A 24,415-nucleotide genomic window follows, 5' to 3' on the forward strand; every position below is an offset into this window, starting at 1 on the left:
AAGTAGAGCTACTGGCAATCTTATCGTAACATTTTTCAACCATTTGAATAATTCTTTGGCAGCATTTACTAAAAAAGAACACCTGCATTGCCAGCAATTATACTTGTAGATTATACTGAACAGAAATCCAATACATTGGGATACAAAAAAGCCACCTATAGGAGTGTTAGTAACAGCACTATTCATAATAGCCTCAGACTAGAATCAACCCATGTGTCCGTTGCAATGCAATGGAAAAAAAACTGGAATAGTTATAAAATAAGACACTGTAATAAAGCCTACCGAGTGCTATCTACAACATCAAGTGAAGAAGCTCGATACTAAAAAATAATGTATGATTTCATTCATATGAAGCTCACAAACTAACATTTTGCCTTATATAAAGGCAAAAACTAACCTTTGATGTGATATTGGACACATTTAGAGAAGGGGAAGGTACTGAATAGGAGGAGGCATAAAGGGGCTTCTGGGGTCCTGGCAAAATTAATTTTCTTGGCCTGTGTGTTGGTTTCACTGTGTATGTTCAGATGATAATTCACTGAGCTGAACTTTTAGAACTTTATATTCTGCTTCAATGAAAGGTTTATTTTAAAAGAAATAATTTTTTCCTTTTTTTAACTTAATGTTTATTTTAGAGAGAGTGCATGAGCGTGAGTAGGGGACGGGCAGAGAGAGAGAGGGAAAATAAGAGGATCCAAAGCCGGTTCTGCACTGTGATGTGGGGCTCGAACTCAGGGACTGTAAGATTATGACCTGAGCCAAAGTCAGAGGCTTAACTGACTGAGCCACCCAGGCGCCCTTAAAAAGAAAAACTTTTTTTAAAGTTTTGTTTTTAATGTTTTGTTTTATTTTTGAGAGAGAGACAGAGACAGAGTGTGAGCAGGGGAGGGGCAGAGAGAGAGACACAGAACTTGAAGCAGGCTCCAGGCTCTGCGCTGTCAGCACAGTGCACAACATGGGGCTCGAACCATGACCTGAACTAAAGTTGGACGTTCAACCAATTGAGCCACCCAGGCATCCCAAGAAGAAACTATTTTAATTAACACTTCTGTCCTGAGGTCTATAGTACTCTGACTGTGGAGGGCTTTATGCTGATGACTCCCTGACCATCTATTTGGGCAGTGATGGGAAATCACTTCAGTGTGTGGTGTCCCTGAACTGGGACTTTTTTTTTTTTTTTTAAGGTTTATTTTGAGAGAGAGAGTGAGCAGGGGAGAGGCAGAGAGAGAGGGAAAGAGAATCCCAAGGAGGTTCTGCATTGTCAGTGTAGAGCCCGACATGGGGCTTGAACTCATGACCATGAGATCCTGCCTGACCTGAGCTGAAATCAAGAGTGGGACGCTTAACCAACTGAGCGACCCACGCACCCTAAGGTGGATTCTAAGTAGAGGTCTTGTACTTGATGGGCTGGTGATACTTCACCTCACCAAGTCACCAATCCCTTACTCCAAAAACTAACGTAGGTATTACACTAGGGATTTCTGATCCCTTCTATCTTGAATCATCTGTCACTCATTTTGTAAAAAGAGAAAGGGCGAGGCAGGAGCCTCAGCAAGAGGGAGGAAGAGCAAAGAAGGGACACCCATCTCCCAAGTAATAAAATGATTGCTTTACAGAGAGCCAGGGGGAGGTGGTGCCTGGCTGGCTCATTTGGTAGAGTGTGTGACTCTTGATCTCAGGGTCATGGGTTCAAGTGCCACCTAGGGTGTTGGAGCCTATTTAAAAACAGGAAGAAAGAAAAGAAAAAAAAAAAAGCTATGGAGTTCATTAGGTAGTGTGGCTCTTTTAAATCTAGAGGTATGTGAGTCAGCAAATTTGCCTCTGCCCTTGATAAATTATGAAGGTTCACCAAGACCTGGACTCAAATGCTAAAGGTTACAAATCTTTTCTGACTCCTGTTTTAACCAACCTGTGCTGCCATAATTGACTCAAATGTTTATTTAAAAGTCACTGGGGGGGGGCGCCTTGGTGGCGCAGTCGGTTAAGCGTCCGACTTCAGCCAGGTCACGATCTCGCGGTCCGTGAGTTTGAGCCCCGCGTCAGGCTCTGGGCTGATGGCTCGGAGCCTGGAGCCTGTTTCCGATTCTGTGTCTCCCTCTCTCTCTGCCCCTCCCCCGTTCATGCTCTGTCTCTCTCTGTCCCAAAAATAAAAATAAAAACGCTGAAAAAAAAAATTTAAAAAAAAAAAAGTCACTGGGTGGGGTAAGTGCTTGGCATAGTGAATCATACTCAGTATATATACATTCAATAAACATGGGAAACTTGCTTGAACTGAGTGTTTTTCTTATATGGAAGCACACACCTCTCAGGGCGTGTGGGGCCTGAGCTCTGCCACCTGCAGTCTGTGTGTCCTTGGCAAAGGAGCTAAAACCCTGAGGCCCAGCTCCCTCAGCCCTAAAATGGAAATAATTTTATCTTAGGCAAAGGTAACTGAATGTATCAAAAGAGAGATGATAGGGGCTTCTGGGTGGCTCAGTCGGTTAAGCGTCTGACTTCAGGCCCAGGTCATGATCTCACAGTTTGTGGGTTCGAGCCCTGCATTGGGTTCTGTGCTGACTGCTCAGAGCCTGGAGCCTGCTCCAGATTCTGTGTCTCCTCTCTCTGCCCCTCTGCCCGTTGCACTCTGTCTCTCTCTGTCTCTCTCTCTGTCTCTCTCTCTCTCAAACATTAAAAAAATTAAAAAGATGACAGATGTCAAAATTCCATAAATTTTCAATATTCCTGTAAATATGAGGGATAAAACATTGTGTGAGTGGGGTCTTGGTAAAACTTTAGTAAAAGAGCTTGGAAATATCTGCACTAGTCAGTTTAGAACAGATATGATATTTGCAGAACATCCCTTTGTACAAGCATTACTATTAGTGATCTGATAACGTACATCTCTTATTCCAGTGATATCTAGATCCTCATGACCACTGAATGTCATCTGTTCAGGTCTGCATGTTGTGTTGGTTCTGTGGGGTTTTGTTTGTTTGTTTGTTTGTTTTGTTTGTTTTTAAGATTTGATTTTTAAGTAATCTCTACACCCAATGTGGGGCTGAAACTTCCAACCCTAAGATCAGAGTCACATGCTTTACCAATTGAGCAAGCCAGGTGCCCCAATTCTGTGCGTCTGTATAGTGAATCCCCTGGTTCCCATTCCCACTCACTGAATCCATGCCTTTTGTTTTAAAGTCTTCCATTTCTTGCCATGCATACTTCATTCCGTTATTTCTGACAATGCCAGGCCACAAAAAGCAACAGAAGCAGCTATGTCTGGAGGTGACTGTGAGGTGGGGGAAACCATAGCTTCCCAAGTCTTGCTCCCTAAGTTCTGAGATTGGCTCTTTTTTCAGTTACCTGAGCAAGTTTTACCTCTGCGGTTATGAGGAAGGGAGAATCCCTATCTTTTATTTTTTTCTCTTGAGAACTTACAGCCCTGTTGTCCTTGGAATCAAATAAATAAAGGCTTCTATTTAGTGAAGTCTATTATTTTGTGAACAGTCAATGAGGTGTACATACAGAGGAACTAATGCTTTGGGGCTTGATTTTGTTTTCCTATCATTGTTGAGGCAACCGGTGGATCGAATGTATCACATATAGGCACAGTGGGCATCAAAAGATCTCAGTTCAAATCCCCTTTTTGTCACTTATGAGCTGTGCAACACTGAATGGGTCTCCTGTTGTCTTCAAATTTCCCTTTCTCCATTTGTAAAATTAAAATTCCTTTTTCCAGTATTTGGGGGAGCAAGAGTTTGATGGTAAATATGGTATTTATGGTAATATGGTAAATGTAAAAAAAAAACCCTTTGGATTGCAAGTAACTTGTTCTGTGAGTGTTCTACAAGATGCACAAACATTTTTAATAAATTTTAACTTGATAAATGAGTGATGTCTTGCAATACAAGTAGTAAGTGACACTGAATGTCACATGATCACAACTGAGAAAATGGTTCTCTCTCTCTCTCTCTCTCTCTCTCTGTCTCACTGTGGGGTTGTGGATGATCACCAATGCAATGTCACATTTCTGTGAAATCCTCAAAAGGAGGCAAAAGCAAGTGTCATTGGATAGGTTTCTTGTTAAAGTTGCGTGAAAAGAGAAAGATTCCATTGAGCCAAAAGATATCACTGATTCTGTTAGTGATGGTGAAAGTTGTCCTACACAATAACCCTCCTCTCTCTTGTCTCCCTCCTACCAGCCACAAAGGTTTTCAAAGGTAAGTGCAAGTTAATTTGTTTATTTTCTTTATATTTTGTATTTTCTTTATTATTTTGTATTATATTACAGTACTGTAATCATTTTTGTGTGAATATTTTTGGATTGTGGAACAAATTATCTGAGTTTCCATTATTTCTTATGGGGAAATTTAGTTTGATATACAAGTGCTTTGGATTACTTCCAGAACGAATAATGCTCCCAAACCAAGGTTTTACTGTATAAATTTACTTAATTAGTTGTTACATGTTTGGACATTTAAGAGTTACATTACCTAGTTTATGTTTAAGTAGTTGTAATGTTAATACAGTACACTAAAATATTTCAAAAGGCTTTCATTTTCTAGGACAAAATATACTATAGTGTTTGATAAAGCATTAAAGGATAAACTTTTTTATATGCAAGGATTTCCCCCCCAAATCATAAATTCACAAACTGGTCATTACTCAAAATCCAGAATATTTTTCAGTTTTTGTGATCAAATAATTTACTTCACTGGCTCTCAATCAGAACCATCTAGAGTGTTTAAAAGAAAAAAAGAAAAGAAAAAGAAAAACATTCCCTGGGCTCCAACCCAGACCTTTTAGAACAGAATCTCCAGGGCATGGCATTAGAAGCAAAAGAAGAGTAAAGTACGCCGTACTTTTATCTTTATCAGTGGGCCAAAGTCCCTTTAAGAGAGAGATGAAGGTAAATCTAGCTGATTAGTTACCTTATAAACATCACAAGTGGAATTAGCAGTGAGTGTACAGAAGCTTTAGACTTTGCTCACAGTTGTCTAAGAAGAGAACACTTCCATGGATCCACTTGTGATTCTGGTGCTCTGTCTCTCCTGTTGGCTTCTCCTTTCTCTCTGGAAACAGAACATTGGGAAGGGGAAGCTCCCGTCTGGCCCTCATCCTCTCCCTTTTATTGGAAATATCCTACAGGTAGATGTGAAGAACATCGGCAAATCCTTATGCAATGTAAGTATGCTTTATGCTCCTCCAGCAGTTTGCAAAGGGTATGTACATTAACCTCTGCTTTTAAATAAAATATCTTTATGAAAATATATTAAATTATAGTATATTAAAATAAAAACATCAAGATATATCTATAAAGCAAATACTCCTTGTGGAGTATTGTCAAGAATAGTGGAATAAGGGGTGCCTGGCTGGGTCAGTCAGTAGAGCGTGCGACCCTTGATCTCAGGGTCATGAGTTTGAGCCCCACAATGGGTGTAGAGATCACTTTTAAAAAATAGTGTAATAAAATAATGTTTTCTATGAATAGAGAAATATTTAGGTCATTCTTTGGTATCATCAAAATAATCAAATGGCAAAAGTGAGGAATGTTGCTGCCCTTCTTTGTTTCAGAGACATTTGGTATGACTTCTGGCTGGAGGTAAACGGTAAGGGAGGTAGTTTGTGATTGGAGATTTCATTCGAGAAGTCATCTACTACATAAACTGTGTGTTTTATTCAGAATAGTTATGAAAATTGAACTCTGAAGAAGCAAATTGTGCCTGATGTCAAGGAAATAGTTTTGAATAGTAGTTCATTTGCATGAGTGAATGAAAGAAAAAATCCACTCTTTGGATTCTGTACAGAACTGCTGTCTGTACCCCAAGAATGCTGCCAGAAAGAAGCAATTCTCCTTCTATGAGATGCTGGCCTCTGTGATGCTTGCTCTCTTTTTATGTTAGTAATAGCAGCAGATCTCAAAGTGGAGTGGGCCTTAGCATCATCTGTGGTGATTTTTTTAAAAAAATACATAGGGGCGCCTGGGTGGCGCAGTCGGTTAAGCGTCCGACTTCAGCCAGGTCACGATCTCGCGGTCCGTGAGTTTGAGCCCCGCGTCGGGCTCTGGGCTGACGGCTCAGAGCCCGGAGCCTGTTTCCGATTCTGTGTCTCCCTCTCTCTCTGCCCCTCCCCCGTTCATGCTCTGTCTCTCTCTGTCCCAAAAATAAATAAACGTTGAAAAAAAAAAATTTAAAAAAAAAAAAAAAACATAATCCTAGTGTACATCGTAAGGCTACAGAGATAGAATCTCCAGGGGATGAGCTTTACAGATGATCCTGAAACCATCAGCTGGGTATTGGTCCCCAGGTAGGCACTGGGGACTGGTAAATTGCTCAGGCATCAGAGGTCTGCCAAGCAGGGTTGAAACTGGGGTGTTCTGTTATTAGACACTGGAAATATATAGGAAATTCTTTGAACTTCAGTCTCTCTATACAACAGGGTAAATAAACCTTGCTCAAGGTGTTGCTGTGATGGCTAGTTGTAATAATCTGAGTAATAATAGTCTGGGCCATTGCCTGTCACATCAGTGGCCCTCTCTATGTGTCGGCTGTAACAATCTTATTTATACATAACATCCAGAAATAGGTGAAGCTACGTTCGGCAGAATAAAAACATCAACAATATGATGATGATATCAGGTTTAATCATGCACATACACACAAATGCACAAAATATAGCCAAATTGTGACTTCTTTGGGTAATAATATATACATTTTCTTTGCGCTTCTCAGCTCTCAAAAACCTATGGCCCGGTTTTCACTCTGTATTTTGGCATGAAGCCTGCTGTTGTGCTGCATGGATATAAGGCAGTGAAGGAAGCCCTGATTGATCTAGGAGAAGAGTTTTCTGCAAGAGGAAGTTTCCCATTAGCTGAAAGAATTAGTAAAGGACATGGTAGGTATGCTGGTATGCAGGTTCAGCACTGGTTATGGGAGTAGGAAGGATGGAAAACAGGAATTTGAAGGGTAACTCAGCAGAACTTGGCCCATCTACAAGGCTTCCTCCTCCTTGCCCAGGACCTCTGTCCCAGTTTCTGTCTTCCCTCTGGTAGGAATCCTTTTCACCAATGGAAAGAGATGGAAGGAGATGCGGCGCTTCTGCCTCATGACCCTACGGAATTTGGGGATGGGGAAGAGTGACCTTGAGAACCGAGTTCAAGAGGAAGCCTACTACCTCATGGAAGAGTTGAGAAAAACCAATGGTGGGTTATTCTATAACTCTGACATTGGCAGGCTGTTTGTTCTCTTGTCTACTGATATCCTTGGAAACATTTCAGCCCTTTTGTGGAGGAGAAAGGGTGTGCAGCAGAGAACCAAGGGAGGTTTTGTGTATCTATGCTTGTTATGTATGTCCTTCCATGACCGTGCATAGGCTGTGTGTACAAAAGGTCATTTAATCCTATTCTGTCCCAAATTTGTTAATTTCCAAATCATTACGTCATGAAGGTAGAACGTTTGGGGAGTCATTTTTTCAAAGAGTTAGAGAACAATGTTTTTCCCATAATGTATATGTGCATTATCTGTTTCAGAACATGTCACCAGGGAATACTTGTCAAGTGGACACAGTGGAAGTGACCTCATCACCCCCTGATGGAGCACATGTAACAAGTGACATGTGCTTTTACTTCATTGGTCTATATGTGTTTGGTCAGTTTCATTGATCTGTCCGAAGGTTTCTTCCCAGGCCCACGTCTACATTTCTGGCAGTAATGATACTTTTTTTATGGTTGTAATTCCCCAGGAATCTTTAGTGCAGACCTTATCAGTTGTGATTTCCCTATAAACAGCTATTTAAAAATTTTTTAAATTTAAAATTTAAATTAGTTTCAAATGTACAAGTTAGTGATTGAACACTTTCATACATTACCCAGTGCTCATCACAAATGCCCTCCTTAATCCCCATCACCTGTTTAACCCATCCCCCCCCACCTCCATGCTGGTAACCATCAGTTTGTTCTGTATAGTTAAGAGTCTGTTTCTTGGTTTGCCTTTCTCTTTCTTTTTTTTCCCCCTTGCTCATTTGTTTCTGAAATTCCACATATGAGTGAAGAAATCATATGGTATTTGTCTTTCTCTGACTTATTTCGCTTAACATAATACACTCCACCTCTATCCATGTCATTGCAAATGGCAAGATGTCATTCTTTTTGATGGCTAAGTAATATTCCATTGGTTATGTATATACCACTTCTTTATCCATTCATCAGTCATCAGCACTTAGGCTATTTCCATAATTTGGCTATTGCACATAATGCTGCTATAAACATCGGGGTACCTGTATCCCTTTGAATTAGTAGTTTTGTATCCTTTGGGTAAATATCTAATAGTGCAATTGCTGGGTCATAGAGTAGTTCTATTTATTGAGGAACCCCCATACTGTTTTCCAGGGTGACTGTAAACAATTATTTTTAAATTACCAGTTTGAGTTATTTACTGTTGCTCGCTAATCTGTAGTATTATTTAATATATGTTAAGAAATATATGCTATAGCATAATCCTGAAAATTACACAAATACCAAGTTATAAAATGATTTATTTAAGTTTCAGCTATTAATAACTCTTTACCCTGCCTCCCTTATTAGTTGACTTTCCTTATATTACTCTCCTTCTTTATAGTCTATTAATCATGTTTCTAATTTTCTCTATTTTGTAATGTTTTGACATCTTAGAGGCCTTGCAGAACCAGGGAACAACCTCCCCTCCCAGGGGTAATGAATTACTAGATATAGCAAACATCTTGTCTTAGAGCATGTCTTTGATTTGTAAATCAGCCTATCCACCGCCCATACCCCCAGCTGCCTCCTTTACCAAGTTCTCACACACCAAGCCAATACTCTCCCTGCTCTAAATCAACGCAGGGCCAATTACTGAAGAACTGGGGAACACCCCTGTAACCCAGAGCCCTCTGCAACTGTTCAAACTATCTGATCCTAAATGTACTCAGCATACCTACCCTGCCTTGCTCACTCCTTCCCATGAAAGCCCCAATGAAGGCTCTGGCCCATGCTTTCCCTCTGTTCCTTTTGCCTCCTCATCTACCTTGGTGCTTCCCTCTTGGGAACTGTGAGTAACAAACTATCTTTTCAATTGCTATCTTCTCCTGATCTACTGGCCTCACGATCTAAATAAAAATTCCAGGTGCATTTTAAAATCATTGGATTTGGGTTAGAACTTATATGGTAATTATTTTACCCCCCTCTGTCAGCTCCAGTGACTTATGAAGTGCTTGTCACAATGAATCTGATTTTCAGTGTGGATTTCAAATTACCCTGCTTTTTAATTCTCTCTCTAAAATGAAGCAAAAAATTAAAAACCAAATTTTAGCTGTGAATCTCTCTCTCTCTCTCTCTCTCTCTCTCTCTCTCTCACACACACACACACACACACACACACACACACACACACACACAGAAATCTCAAGGCCTTCTTAAATTTATCCCCTACCTTCTAGAATAAGTTTTTCCAAAAGCTTACTGTCCTTGAGTGTTTCAACTGAAAAGGAGTCTGGAATAGGAGCAGTTAACTAAACATGTTTCCTATTTTTTTAATTCTGTCTCATTTCTTCCTCATTTTTTATTCTGGTCACCTTAATTACATTGATGATGTGAATTTGGAGCCTTTTGCATATAAACTTTATTGATCATTTGATTATAGCAATTTCATTTAAATATTTCCCACTAAAAATATAAAACTTTTCCTCTTCTTTCATTTATCTGTAAAATGACAGAATTGACTTAAATGATAGTCCAAGTAAAAAATTTATACCAACGATACGGGGTTCTGCTAATGGCTATATATAGTAATATTCCAGAATTCCACAAGAGGGCAGGCTGTCCAAATAAATGTGGGGCCTGATGGACACTATTTCCTAGAGAAGAAAATTATTTTTTTCTATATTGCAATAAAGAAATAAAAGGACTCTATTTATTGCCTTTTCTGTTTTTAAATTTTTTTTTTTAACGTTTATTTATTTTTGGGACAGAGAGAGACAGAGCATGAACGGGGGAGGGGCAGAGAGAGAGGGAGACACAGAATCGGAAACAGGCTCCAGGCTCTGAGCCATCAGCCCAGAGCCTGACGCGGGGCTCGAACTCACGGACCGCAAGATCGTGACCTGGCTGAAGTCGGACGCTTAACCGACTGCGCCACCCAGGCGCCCCTGCCTTTTCTGTTTTTAAAAAAATTTTTTAAGTAGGTTCCATGCTGAACGTGGGGCTTGATCTCATGAGCCAGCCAGGCGTCCCAGGACTCTTTATCAAGTTAATCTTTTTTGTCTGCTTATCTGTGACTTAAGTTTGAAATAAAGAGTTCTTATTTTACTTTTATTTTAGGCAAATTGTATTATAATTTGTATTCATTTGTGTTAGTTTTTCTTCTCATATAATATGGATAGCTTTTGCTTTTTTACATTCATTCCATCCAGTATCTGCATTTTTCCATAATCTTCCTTTCTCTAATCTTTTCCTCTGCTGATTTTACACATGGGTCACTTCAACTATTCATTGTACATAAAAGGTTTCCAGGTCCTTAGTCATTTTTTCCCTTCCTTATATGAGTGCTAATCGCAAGCTTACCAAACAGGTGTGATTCTTCATTCATAACCTGAATCATTACGTAGTTTTTAAAAATTTATTTTTATTATTATTATTTTTAAGTAATCTCCACACCCAACGTGGAGCTTTAACACACGACTCCAAGACCAACAATTGCATGCTCCATGTACTGCCACGCACCCCTATTAGGTATTTTTAAAAGTGGCTTCTTGGGGCATCTGGTGGGCTCAGTCAGTAAAGTCGGTCTTGATCTCAGGGTCATGAGTTCAAGCCCTGCGTTGGCTAAAAAGTAAAAGAAGGGAAGAAGGGAAGAGAGAGAGAGGGTGACTGGAAGAGAGGGAGGGAGGGAGGGAGGAAGGAAGGAAGGAAGGAAGGAAGGGAGGGAGGGACTTCTTTAAATTTGTTTCTTTTGTTCTTCAAAGTAATAGTCCCCTTGGGTAAAAATCAGGTAAACAAATGTAGTGATATACGAATTTGCGTGTCATCCTTGTGCAGGCGCCATGCTAATCTTCTCTGTATCGTTCCAGTTTTAGTATATGTGCTACTGAAGCGAGCACCAAATGTAGTGATATAAATGGAGTATTTGGAAAACTATTATTAAACAAACGAGGATGGAATGGGCTTCACATTTTTAAAAAAAATTTTTTTACATGTATTTATTTTTGAGAGACAGAGACAGAGTGCAAGCAGGGGAGGGGCAGAGAGAGAAGGAGACACAGAATCTGAAGCAGGCTCCAGGCTCCGAGCAAGCTGTCAGCACAGAGCCGGACTCAGGGCGTGAACCCACGAACCGAACTGTGAGATCATGACCTGAGCTGAAGTCCGATGCTCAACTGACTGAGCTACCCAGGCAGGAATGGACTTCACTTTTAAGGGAAAAGTGACAAGTTGATTTTAAGCATACTAAAATTTTCACCGATAAAGGGATTGCTAGGTAGATATTGCTTTAGAGGTTCTAAAATTACCTTTATCTGTTATCAACAACAAAGACTTTTATATGTATATTTTAATGCTATTTAATAAATCTTTCCTATTCTTTTTTTTTTAATCTCTCCTATTCTTTAGCCTTACCCTGTGACCCCACTTTTGTCCTGGGCTGTGCTACCTGTAATGTGGTCTGCTCCATTATTTTCCAAAATCGTTTTGATTATACAGATCAGACTTTACTTGGCTTCCTGGAAAAATTTAATGAAAACATCAAGATTTTGAGCTCCTCATGGGTCCAGGTGAGGTCAAGATCCTCTCTTCCTGAGAAGCTACTTATACTGTTTTGTCCAAGTCCAAAATTCTGTATGAACCATGCTGTGAAGTGAATGAAAACTAGACATTTTGGATGTTATAATGTGGTAACTGTGGAAATCAGATTCTTCTCCCTTCTTGAGATTTGTTTTGTTTTGCTTGCTATAGGTTTGTGCTGTTGTGTTTTTTTGTGTTGTTTTTTTTACTTTTTTTAATGTTTTATTTTATTTTTGAGAGAGAGAGAGAGACAGAGTACAAATGGGGGAGGGGCAGAGAGAGAGGGAGACACAGAAGCTAAAGCAGGCTCCAGACTCCAAGCTGTTAGCACTGAGCCGATGTGGGGCTTGAACTCACGAACCATGAGATCATGAGGCTCAAACTCATGAACCATGAAATCATGACCTGAACCAAAGTCAGACGCTTAACGGACTGAGCCACCCAGGCACCCCCCATGTGTGCTGGGTTTTTTGCTTTCTATAGGCTGTAGATGTTTATTTAGTGACTTTTCTGAACTGTTTTTGCTAAGTCTCTTCTTTGTCATGTGCGGTCTCTGAAATCTCTGTTCCTTTAGCTTGTATTAAGCTAATGTTTTGATGGAAGTTTCCTTGAATGTGAGGAGCCGAAATGAAGGGAGAAAGAGGGGGTGGGGAGAGAAAGGGAGGGGGAGAAGGGGGAGAAAGAGAGAGAACTGGAAGGGAGAAGGGAGGGACAGAGGAAGGGAGGGAAAGAGAGGGAAGGGGGAAGGCAGGAAGGAAGGGAGGGAGGGAGAGGGAGGGAGGCAGGAAGGAACTAATGAATTCTTCCAGATTGGCTCTGTGCTGGGACACTCCTTCAGTGCTTTCATCAGACTGTTTTCAATTCTTTCTCAGCTTGTGCTGAGCCAAGATCATCCAGAGGTGAAAGCTTAGGGTCTTCTGAGGTCTTTTCTTAGCCTATGTCCTGCTTTCTAAACTTTTTTTTTTTTTTAATTTTTGTTTAATGTTTATTTATTCTTGAGAGAGAGAGAGAGAGAGAGAGAGAGTGTGAGTGGGGGAGGAGCAGAGGGAGAGGGAGACACAGAATCCGAAGCAGGCTCCAGGCTCTGAGCTGTCAGCACAGAGCCCAACGCGGGGCTCGAAGCCACGAACCGTGAGATCATGACCTGAGCCAAAGTCGGACACTTAACCGACTGAGCCACCCAGGCGCCCCCTAAACTTTAAATTTCTAAATTCCTCAGTATACATGGGTGCTTTTGAATGCCCTAATTTCCAGAAGTTACTCTCCCCTCAGCTTTTCTTCCTAGGATTTTGATGTTGTATCCTATGCCTTAACTAATCTTTGCCCGAGGAGGCTGTGGGTTATTCATTTGCCTTGCAGAGTTTTGGAGACATACCTACTACTTTTCCACCCTGAGTTCTAAGTTAGATGAGACAAAGACCAGAGCCCTTCAGATTGCCCCAGAGAAGTGGCAACAGAGAAAACAATTTTTTGTGAGGATGGTCAGCTCTACTCTTTCTTGAACTAGAAACCAGAGTCCCGTGTAAGAAGCTGCCCTTGTTAAGACCCCTGCCAAACTGAGGAAAGAGGTGGGACAAGGACAAATTAAAAACTTCACAAAGCTTTCCCGCCATTTTCAAGTTACCTTTTTCTTAATTCAGCATTCTCTTGATTGCTTTGTTTTCTAGAATTCAGACAAGTTGATTCTCATGGTTTTTGCTAAAATTTTCAGCCTTTTTTGAGAGGGACCAACCTTTGGAGCTGTCTACTGTGACATTTTCACCAGTTATACTCAGTGAAGTGAATTTTTGAATACCGAACTCCTGCCCAGGGCAAGCGTCCTGGAGTGTGCATCTGAGAAAGATAGTTGAAGCCTTTATTTCACAGACAAGAAGACAAATGTCCAAATATGGAGCTGGTGGAATTCAAGCCCATTTGTTCCCTGGTCTGTGATTTTTCCACTAAACCTCAAACCTCAGTTTCCATAAGCAACTTTGGTGACTGCCTGGAAACATGACCACATCACTCCATGCGCATGCAGGCCCCTGCTGGAAGGTTCCCATTGCCCACAAGGTTTGTCCTCCACTCACTTAGTGACCTCTTCATCACATTACTTAACAGAAGTATGCTAATTTAGGAAGGAAAAGAATGTCTCCTTTAAGAAGAGAAAACGTTTGGGATCACAGATGCTACCAGGGAACACTGACTAGGGAGTAGCTTTGTGCTATATATCAAGTTGCCCAAACTCCCTTAACCTTGGTCTTCATCTATAAAATGTGAATCATAGTAATTCATGTCATTCTATATTTCAAGGTTGTAGGGAGGAATTAATATTTAAAAAATGAGAGAATTGGGCACCTGGGTGGCTCAGTCACTTCAGTCAGTTGAGCATCCAACTCTTGATTTTGGCTCAGGTCATGATCCCAGGGACATGGGATCGAGCCCCACATTGGGCTCTGTGCTGACAGCACACAGGGCCTGCTTGGACTTCTCTCCCTCCTCTCTCTCTCTCTCTGCCCCTCCCCCCACTCGCACATGTACCTTCTCTCAAAATAAATAAACTTAAAAAAAAAGTTTCTCTCTCTCTCTCTCCCTTTGCCCCTCTACCCTGCTTGTATTCTCTCTCATTCTTTCTAAAAATTAAAAAATAGGCATGCCTGGGTGGCTCAGTCAGTGGAGCATCCAAACTCTTAATTTCAGTGCAGATGTGATCTCATGGTTCATGAGATTGAGCCCCACATCGGGCTCTGTGCTGATGGCACAGAGCCTCCTTGGGATTCTCTCTCTCCCTCTCTCTGCCCCTCCCCACTCTTTCACTCTCCCAAAATAAATAAATAAACTTGAAAAAATAAACTCATTTAATGTCGTAGACTCTGGGTCTAGAGTTCTTTCTTGCCCAGCAAGAAAGCAGGACACAGGATTAAAGTGCGAGAGATGACTAATGTCCTGGAGAAGACAAGAGCCCCGATTAAGGGTCCTTGCTCCATTTTTATTAGGATCAGAAGGCTTACAAACATGGTAATGGACGTGCACAAAGGGACAATGAAACTGTGAACATTAACTCATGGACATGAGGGAAAGAGGGGTTTGAAGATATGTGGAGTTAGGGGTTTGGGTCAATACAAAACAAAACCCTGGTGCCAGGCAGCCAGGCAGAAGGTTGTTTACAGCAGACGTGAGGCACCACTTATCTAGCAAGAAAGAACACCAGACCCAGAGTCTACGACAATTTAAAAAATTAAAAAATTTAAGTTAAAAAAAGAGAGAATTGACATAAAGATGCCTTAATACTATGAGGTTGATGTATGTGTATAGGAAATTATTATTATCTTCCATCATCTGGTCAGAGTTTGTTCCCTTAAGTATCCCTATGAGCATTAGACAGTTACTTTTATATGCACATTAAATGCTTCCCCAGAAGATAGAGACCATTTTTTTCTTTATCTCATTTCTTTAATGTTTTTAATTTAATAATTATTTTTTTTTTTATCCTTAAGATCTACAATAGTTTCCCTGCTCTCATTGATTACCTCCCAGGAAGTCATCGCAAAATATTTAAAAATTTTACTTGTACACACAATTATATTTTAGAGAAAACCAAAGAACACCAAGAATCCTTGGACATTAACAATCCTCGGGATTTCATTGATTACTTCTTGATCAAAATAAAACAGGTAAAATGTTGGTGACAGATCATTTATTTGTTTGCCTGCATTTTTGGGGTTCACTGATTAGTTCTGTACTTATCAGGGATGTTTCAATAGGCAAGAAATGCTTGGCCAAACACTTTAGGTTCTTATGTATGCATGGATCTGGATTGAGCATCATAGAAGATCTAAGATTGAATTGCTAAATACCTGGAATACATGGAACCTGTTTGTCAAGTTTCTACCTGAGAAGAAAGAGAATGTACACTTTAGGGGAAATGAAAATACAAACAGATTAGAAATGACAAAATATTGAGGCGTAAAATTAAGGTGGATGTGATCATGTCACATACAGCATGTGGGAGAGGTAGAAGGAAAGATTTAACCTTGCTAGGCTCCTGCTTGTTTTGAGGGTTGATGTAGATCCTCAAATATTTGCAATAAGGAATAGGGGAGGGAATTTCAGATTGGTAGAGTGGTATGATGAGAGGTTCAGGGGTGTGTATTGTCAAAGAGATTGGATGGATAGAAGAGAGAAGTCTTCGCTGAGTGTAGCCAAACATGAATTTGGACAGATACAGAGTTGAACATTGGTGTCTGTCAAGTAACTGTAAACCTGAGTGTTGGCATGACAAGTTTTGATTTTATCAGGTAGGTGTATGAGCCACAAGAGTGGAATGCAAGTAATTATTGGAGGAAATTATCCTGGGAGCCCTGGAGAATGATCTGTATGATAAGAATGGACTCCAGGACCAACCGTGAGATTTTTCATTTCTTTGGACTTTGGCTTGATAAGAGTCTGGACCATGGAAATACAGAGGATCCTGAAATCAAATCAAATTGTTCATCTTGTCACATCTCAGGGATCTATAGAGACTGGTTTTAGTTGGAGGAGAGGATAAGTAGGAACTGTAGGGGAAATTTTAGTAATAAGAACAGATACAGCATTTGAGAAGTTTAACCAAGGAGTGAAAGATTTAGATAATAAATCTGAATGAGTGATAGGATCAAGTTGGAAATCATGTGACAACAGTAATGTAGATGACATAATGACACTTGTGGAGGTACAAAGTCCTCTTTGAACTGGGGAGAGACCAAATCCAGAATGTATCCTAAGGAGCTAATTCTAGAGAAGGAAATTCCTTCATCTGAGGCCATCGTTATTTTATCTAATCACCTTGTAACTCTGGGCAGAAATGAGAAACCAGTTAGTAAGCTAAAATGGCAAGGAGTCAAAGATGCCCATGAGGGTGACTGTCAAAGAATTGTCCATGCATGTCAATTGGACTGCTCAAATCATGTATTCTGGGTGGAATGAAGTGAAGAAGACAGAATGGTTTGAAGAAACTGGAAGAGGGACGAAGCAAATTACTTCCACCCTCTTCTTTCTCTACTAATAGGGCAATTATTTTTATCTCTCTGGTGATCATCTGATTTGAGAATCTGATTAAAAAGTATGGACATTTGGGGTGCCTGGGTAGCTCAGTCGGTTAAGCATCTGACTTCAGCTCAGGTCATGATATCACGGCTCGTGATTTCAAGCCCTGAATCAGGCTCTGTGCTGACAGCTCAGAGCCTGGAGCCTGCTTCAGATTCTGTGACTCCCTCTCTCTCTCTGCCCCTCCCCTGCTCATGCTCTGTCTCTCTCTGTCTCTCAAAAAATAAATAAATGTTAAAAAAAATTTTTTTTTTAAGTATGGACATCTTCCCAGAAGAATGCACCTACATTAATTTTTTTTTCCACATATTTTGAGGAATTTTCTTAATGCTGGGAAGCCTCTCCACTGATCCTGGGCTAATTAAGGCTCTGACATCTCTCTTTCAATTAACAGTATTTCCTTAATACTATATTTTAAAATTGCATTGTTCCTCTGGTCTTCATCATAGTATTTAAATTCTATCTTATTCCTTTTTGTTGTTGTTAACATCTTCATAGAGTATAATTTACATACCAAACCCTTCACACATTTCAAGTACAATTCAGGAGTTGTGTATTTTCAGAGTTCTGCAACACCACAGCAATCAATTACCAAACATTTTCATCACCCTGAAAAGAAGCCCCATACGCGCCATCAGAAATCTCCATTGCCCCTGAATCCCCCCTTCAGGCATCACACCTCTACTTTCTGTCTTTATAGATTTGCTATTCTGGATGTTTCATATTAATGGACTTCTACAGTATGTGGTCTTTTGTTCTAGCTTCTTTCACTTAACATAATGTTTTCAAGGTTCATTGATGTAACTTATATCAGTACTTCATTCCTTTGGTTGAATATTGTTCTGGAGTGGCTATGCCATATTTTATATATCCACTCATTGGTTGATGGACATTTTGGTTGTTTCTGGTTTTCTGGTTATTATGAATAAACTTCTATGGACATTTCTGTACAGGTTTTTGTATATACAAATGCTTTAATTTCTCTTGGGTATATACCTGGTGATAGAATTGCCGGGCCATATGATAACTTTGTATTTAACCTTGGGAGGAAGTGTGGTGGGTCAAAGACCTGAATGTAAGAGCTGAAAATGTAAAACTCGTAATTACAAGAAAACTTAGGCATAAAATAGGCTAAAATTGATAATCCATTTGTATGTAAGCACTGATTCTTTAAATTTGCTTCAACAGTAGGAAATGCTAAAAATGGTTTATTAGTGCCCTATTCTTTTTCCTCGCTTTAGAGTGATTTTGGGTTGGCAATGTTAGAAAACTGTGTGAAGTTGATGTTACTGGTGGGTCTAGTAAGTACAGCTATTCAGTGGGTTAAGCCTATCTTAATGGAGTTGATTACATGTTAGGCATGCTACTGGTCACTTGGGGATTATAAAAATCTTATTAAATTAATGCTGGTCTATAGGAAGGGATAGGAAGAAATTATTATTATTATTATTTGTATTTTAGTGACCTCAATAGTAAGTATTTCAAATGGCCCTATGGTTATTATCGACTTTGTGTCATCCTTACCTTAAACCAACTTCGGTTGTCCTTGTGAAGTGCTTTTGCTCTCCCAATGTACAGTTTATGAGACCTCTATTCAGTCAGTCTCTTATCCTCAACATCTGCATTTCCCCTACACTCTCCTTCATCCCTTATGAGCAGTTAATGCTTAAATGTTCTGTCTTCATGTCTGTAGTATTTCTTCTATCTCTATATCCCCATTAATTCCTGTACTTGTTTCCTACTCCAAGTTGCCTCCTGCCTCACATCTAGAATAATCTGTTCTAGGATGTGCTGTCATGTTAGCTTTTGCACATTTTCAACCTCATAATGAGATTTTAAGCAATGTAGAATCCACATAAATTCTATAACAAATAAGAGAATTGCAAATTCTCGATCTTGGTTTATACCATGTTTTGAGATATTGCTCTAATTTACTCATTTCTCTCTATTCAGATTGTGTTTGCCTACCAACAAGAGAAAACCCAATTAGCAATATTTTAAGAAAGTGTAGTGGGTTTATTTATCTCATGTACAGCGAATTTCATGTAGAGCAGTCCAGGACATGTACAGTAGCTCTGAAGTATCATGGACTCAGGTGCCTTCTATTTTTCTTTAGCACACTTAGTGTGTAGGCTTTATGTTCATGCTCAAATACTCGTGTTTCAAGATGATGTCTACACCACCACCACCACCACCACCTACATATCTGTGTTTTGAGTAAGAAGAAGGAAAGAGAAAGTGGCATCCATAGGCCATTGGTAAGAAATAGATTGCTTGGCCAATGTAGCTGCAAAGGAGGCTGGGAAGTGGAATTTGTAGGCAAGCAAGGGATAAGGAATAGGAAATGAAGATTGGGTCAGCTAATGCATACAGTTTTCCATACCATACAGTTATTATTTTAACACTGCCCTCTCCAGTTTCTAAGTTTGCTTCCCTTGATAACAATGTGCTATTTGGGATTTATTGTAATGACATGTGCTGGCAAACCATCAAATAATGGCATTGAATAATTCCTAGGAAAACCACAGTCAGCAGTTGGAGTTCACTATTGAAAACTTGATAGCCACTGCAAGTGATTTGTTTGCAGCTGGGACAGAGACCACAAGCACCACCCTAAGATATGCTCTCCTGCTCCTGCTGAAGCACCCGGAAGTCACAGGTACCGCCAGCATGGTAGGAAGGGTGAATTTCAGAAATGATGTTGAGAAGACACTCGTATGGGCTTCCATCTTGTTTCTCTTAGAAAAGCTTCCTTACTGAAATTCCTGTGCCACCAGCTCTGATTTGTCCAAATATGAAAAAGGGAGATAAGTGAGGCAAATTCACACACTAGCAGAGGATGACTGAGAAGTGAAGACACTGTGAGCAATAATAGCAAAAGCAGAAAGCTATGGATTTTATCAACAAAAAGAACTTTGGATAAATGTCTAGATTTTATGGGAAAGGATTTATAGCAGGCACAGCCAGCATAAGTTGAATATCAGTTTTCTTAAAAGAGGCCACTTTGAATGGTAGGTGTGTTCTTGGAGAAATCTTTCCTGGGTTTGCTGGGTCAGTTGAGCATCTGACTCTTGGTTTCAGCTCAGGTCATGGTTCCAGGGTCATAGGATTGGGCTTTGCATCGGGCTCCATGCTGAGTGTGGAGCCTGCTTAAGGTTCTCTCTCTTTCTCTCCCTCTCTCTGTTTCTCTCCTCTGCTTGTGCTCTAAGAAATAAAAAATAGAAAGAAAGAAAGAAAGAAAGAAAGAAAGAAAGAAAGAAAAGAAAAGAAAGAAAGAAAAGAAAGAAAAAAAAAGAAAAGAAAGAAGGGAAGGGAAGGGAAATATTCTGAATATGCAGTTTTCTAATGGTAAGGTAGGGAAGATGGGAACTATGTTTGTTGAAGTATAGCAGAAACTTAGTAAGATGGCCTGAGAAAATTTCCAGTCTGGGAAGTATTTTAGAAGGTTAGATTTATAAAAGATACATGCTATTTAGACACAATGTGGTTTAAAGGATTTTTTTTCCCTTTTAATTTTTTTTTAACTTTGTTTATTTTTAAGTAGGCTCCATGCCCAAAGCAGAGCCCAATGCGGGGCTTGAACTCACAACCCTGAGATCAAGACCTGAGCTGAGATCAAGAGTTAGACACTTAACCGACTGAGATACCCAGGCACCCCATTTTTTTCCTTTTTAAACAACTATTTTTCCACCTTATTGAGATATAATTAACAAGTAAAAATTGTATATACTTATAGTATATAATGTGATGATTTCATATACATGTACATTGTGAAATGATTACCACAATCAAGCTGATTAACATATTTACCACCTCACATAGTTACCTTTTGGAGGAGGAGGGTATGGTGACAACTCTTAATATCTACTCTCTTAGCAAATATCAAGTGTACAATACAGTATTAATCACAGTCACCATGTTGTACATTAGACACCCAAATTTATTCATTTTAAAAGTTTGAACCCTTTGACCAATATCTCTCCATTTCCCCCACCCCCAGCCTCTGGCAGCCACCATTCTACTTGCTGCTTCTATGAATTTGACTTTTTTAGATTCCACATATATGTGAGATCATGCAGTATTTGTCTTTTTGTGTCTGGCATATTTACTTAGTGTAGTATCCTTTAGTTTCATCCATGTTGTTGCAAATGCCAGATTTTCTTCTTTATTGGCTAAATAATATTCTGTTGTTATCCTTTTCTTTATTCATCTATCAATGAACACTTAGGTTTTTCCATATCTTGGCTACTGTGAATAATGCTGCAATGAACATGAGAGTGCAGAGATCTCTTTGAGATACTGATTTCCTTTTCTGTGGATATATGCCCAGAAGTAGAATTGTTGGATCAATGTTAGTTCAGGTTTTAATTTTTTCAGCAACCTCTCTACTGTTTTCTATAATTGCCGTACCAATTTACATTCCTATCATCAGTTTACAGGGTTCTCTTTTTTTCTGCATTCTTACTAATATTTTTTATCTCCTGTCTTTTTGATAATAGCCATACTAACAGATGTAAGGTGATATCTCACTGTGGTTTTGATCAACACGTCCCTGATATTCAGTACCTTTTCATATATCCACAGGCCATTTGTATGTCTTCTTTGGAAAAATGTGTATTCAGGTCTTGTGCCCATTTCATTTTAGGTTGTTAATTTTTTGCTATTGAGCAGTATGAGTTCCTTATGTATTTTGAATATTAATCCCTCATCAGATACATGCTTTGCAAATGTTTTCTTCTATTCCATAGGTTACCTTTTCATTTTATTGATTGTTTCCTTTGTTGTTGTTGTTGTTTTTGAGTAAACTTTAAGCCCTATGTGGGGCCCAAACTCACAATCCCGAGATCAAGAGTCTCATGCTCCTCTGACTGAGCCAGTCAGGTGCCCCTGTATTCTACCATTTTGATTACTGTAGCTTTGTAATAGGGCTTGAAATCAGAAAGTACGGTACCTCCAGCTCTGTTCTTTTTTCTCAAGACTGCTTTGTCTATTCAGGGTCTTCTGTGGTTTAGTATGAACTTTAGGATTTCTTTTTCTATTTTTGTGAAAAATGTCATTGGAATTTTGGTAAGGATTACATTGGAGTAGATTACTTTAGTTAATATAGGCACTTTAACAATATTAATTCTTCTAATCCATGACCACAGGATATCTTTCCATTTAATTGTGTCCTCTTCAATTTTTTAATCAATGTTCTATAGTTTTCAGTGTACATGTCTTTCACCTCTTTGGTTAAATTTGTTACTAAGCATTTTATTCTTTTTGATGCCATTGTAAATGGAATTGTCTAATTTCTCTTTCAGATAGATCATTGTTAGTGTATAGAAACACAACTGATTTTTATATATTGAGTTATATCTTTCTACTTTACTGAATTTGTTTATTCCAACAATTTTTGGTGAAGTCTGTAGGATTTTCTATATATAAGATCATGTCATCTGCAAACAGACACCATTTAACTTCTTTCTGTTCAGTATGGATGCCTTTTATTTATTTTTCTTGTTTAATTGCTCAGGCTAATCCAGTACTATGTTGAATAAAAGTGGCAAGTGTAGGCATCCTTGTCTTGTTCCTAATCTTAAAGGAGAAAACTTTCAGCATTTCACCACTGAGTATGATGTTGTCCTTGGCTTGTCATGTATGGCCTTTATTATATTGAGGTTCATTCCTTTTATATGTAATTTGTTGAGAATTTTTTTAATCATGAAAGGATGTTAAACTTTGTCAAATGCTTTTTCTGCATCTACTGAGATGATTGTATCATTTTTATCCTTCATTCTGTTAATACAGTGTATCATATTTATCTTTTTGAGTATTTTGAATCACCCAGGCATCCCAGTGATAAATCAAGCTTGATCATGGTGTATGATCCTTCCAGGGTGCTGTTGAAGTCAGTTTGTTAGGGTTTTTTGTTGTTTTGTTTTTGTTTTTGTTTTTGTTTTTTTGAGAATTTGATCTGTGTTCATCAGGAATATTAGCCTTTTCTTATACTGATGTCACACTTCTAAAGGAATTTCATTATTTCAGAAGTCTGAGTCCAGAAAAATGGTGTTTGCGACAATTTCTTTTTGGGTCAAGTTTTTATCTTTTGCGAACTAAGAACAACTTAAAAAATGTTTTTAAAACTTCAAGAATATTCTGGTTGTGCACAGCAGATCAGTTATACACATTATTTTCTGAATCAGAATCCCATTGAAATGATGATAAATTAATTATAAATGAGCACTACTGTTTCAGTTGGAGAAGAGAAGCACAGCAAAACAGTTATCAAATCTTCAACAAATTTCTAAAGCATAGAGAGTGAATGGAGGGCTGATAACTGTCTCAGGAGGGAGATTGAAGTTGTAAGCTAAATGTCAAAGAAGGAAGATTTAGTCTGGGAAAACAAGCCCCTACAACTACATAAGGCTCAGTATTGAAAGAACCAAATCTCAAGAAAGGTAGAGGGAGACTGGAGTAGAAAACAGGAGGCTCTCCCTGCCTAGCTACCTGCCACAACTTCTCTTAGCAGGTAACTGTTTTCCCTCCACAGAAAAGGGAGCTCACTCTCTAGAGAAACTGAACCTAAGAGACCTTGCCCTCAGGGACACTTGGCAGAGACAGAGAAAGAGTGAAGTGTAGGGCTGAAAAAGAAAGACTAAGTAATAGTCTACTTGAATTCTGAGACCCTTAGCTCCTTTCTCTATCCTCTTCCTAAAATTCAGCAGCCAGATATAGACCTCAGAGAATGAACAACTCCAGAGAAAAGACCTCCCTCTTCTGCCATCTAGACAGAAAATTCTCACCAAATTCCCAGCAAAGTGAATGAAATAATAATATCCTCCCTAAGACAGAGGGTCATGGAATTGCAGAATACCATGATTAAAGAAAGATTCATAAAAACTTTCAGAGATAAATCAAGTACTGTGTGGCATTAGAATTCTCAAGAGCAACTATATCCTGAGTATTAAAGGATATTTTCAGATCTACAAGTTGGCAAAAAACTTACCCTCTGATTTTATTTTCTTAGAAATACACTGGCTCAGTCAGTAGAACATGTGTCTCTTGATATCAGGGTTATAAGTTTGAGCCCCACTTTGGGTATAGAGATTGCTTTAAAATTTTTTTTTTAATTAGGGGCGCCTGGGTGGCTCAGTCAGTTAAGCCTCTGACTTCAGCTCAGGTCATGATCTTGCAGTTTGTGGGTTTGAGCCCTGCGTCAGGCTCTGTGCAGATAGCTCAGAGCCCGGAGCCTGCTTCAGATTCTGTGTCTCCCTCTCTCTGTGACCCTCCTTTGCTCACACTCTGTCTCTCTCTGAAAAGTAAATAAACATAAAAAATAAAATAAAATAAAATTTTTAATTAAAAAAAATATTCTAGAGTGTATGCTGTATGCAGACGTCTGAAATCAAGTTAGAGGAAGTCATGGGCTCCAGGAATCAGGAGGTCCCATGTAGGAGAATGGAAGTGAGAATGTACTGGGCACCAGGCTTAGAAAATATCCATTTCAAATTGGACTAGGTGGACAAAGCAGATGTGAGAGGACATACCCAAGAAGAAAAGAGAAAGGATCAGTTATTTGAGGTTTACCAGTAATTAGAAAAATTA

General features: G+C 39.2%; 1 protein-coding gene and 1 non-coding gene across 3 annotated transcripts in view; one reads left to right on the forward strand and one right to left on the reverse strand.

The window, feature by feature from the left end:
- The first annotated feature begins 4,356 nt into the window (after positions 1-4,356).
- The window catches only part of LOC124507012 (cytochrome P450 2C41-like), a 32,691-nt gene continuing 12,632 nt past the window's right edge, over positions 4,357-24,415 (forward strand). Inside the window, exons 1-6 of one of the 2 annotated variants that reach the window (XM_047073199.1) lie at positions 4,357-5,160; positions 6,708-6,870; positions 7,028-7,177; positions 11,594-11,754; positions 15,241-15,417; positions 19,346-19,487. In XM_047073199.1, the coding sequence (XP_046929155.1) occupies positions 4,993-5,160; positions 6,708-6,870; positions 7,028-7,177; positions 11,594-11,754; positions 15,241-15,417; positions 19,346-19,487 (961 nt within the window). In that variant the 5' untranslated portion in view covers positions 4,357-4,992. Of the gene's footprint in view, positions 5,161-6,159; positions 6,871-7,027; positions 7,178-11,593; positions 11,755-15,240; positions 15,418-19,345; positions 19,488-24,415 lie in introns of those variants that run through there. The other variant, XM_047073197.1, reaches the window with a different exon arrangement.
- Positions 10,979-11,085, reverse strand: LOC124507327 (U6 spliceosomal RNA). Its single transcript, XR_006960982.1, has one exon. It is a non-coding gene; the product is annotated as a U6 spliceosomal RNA (small nuclear RNA).

This window comes from Lynx rufus, unplaced genomic scaffold, assembly GCF_022079265.1.
Source record: "Lynx rufus isolate CCGP_SWC_20201006 ecotype Redwood Valley unplaced genomic scaffold, mLynRuf1.p SCAF_11, whole genome shotgun sequence".
Lineage (NCBI taxonomy): Eukaryota > Metazoa > Chordata > Mammalia > Carnivora > Felidae > Lynx > Lynx rufus.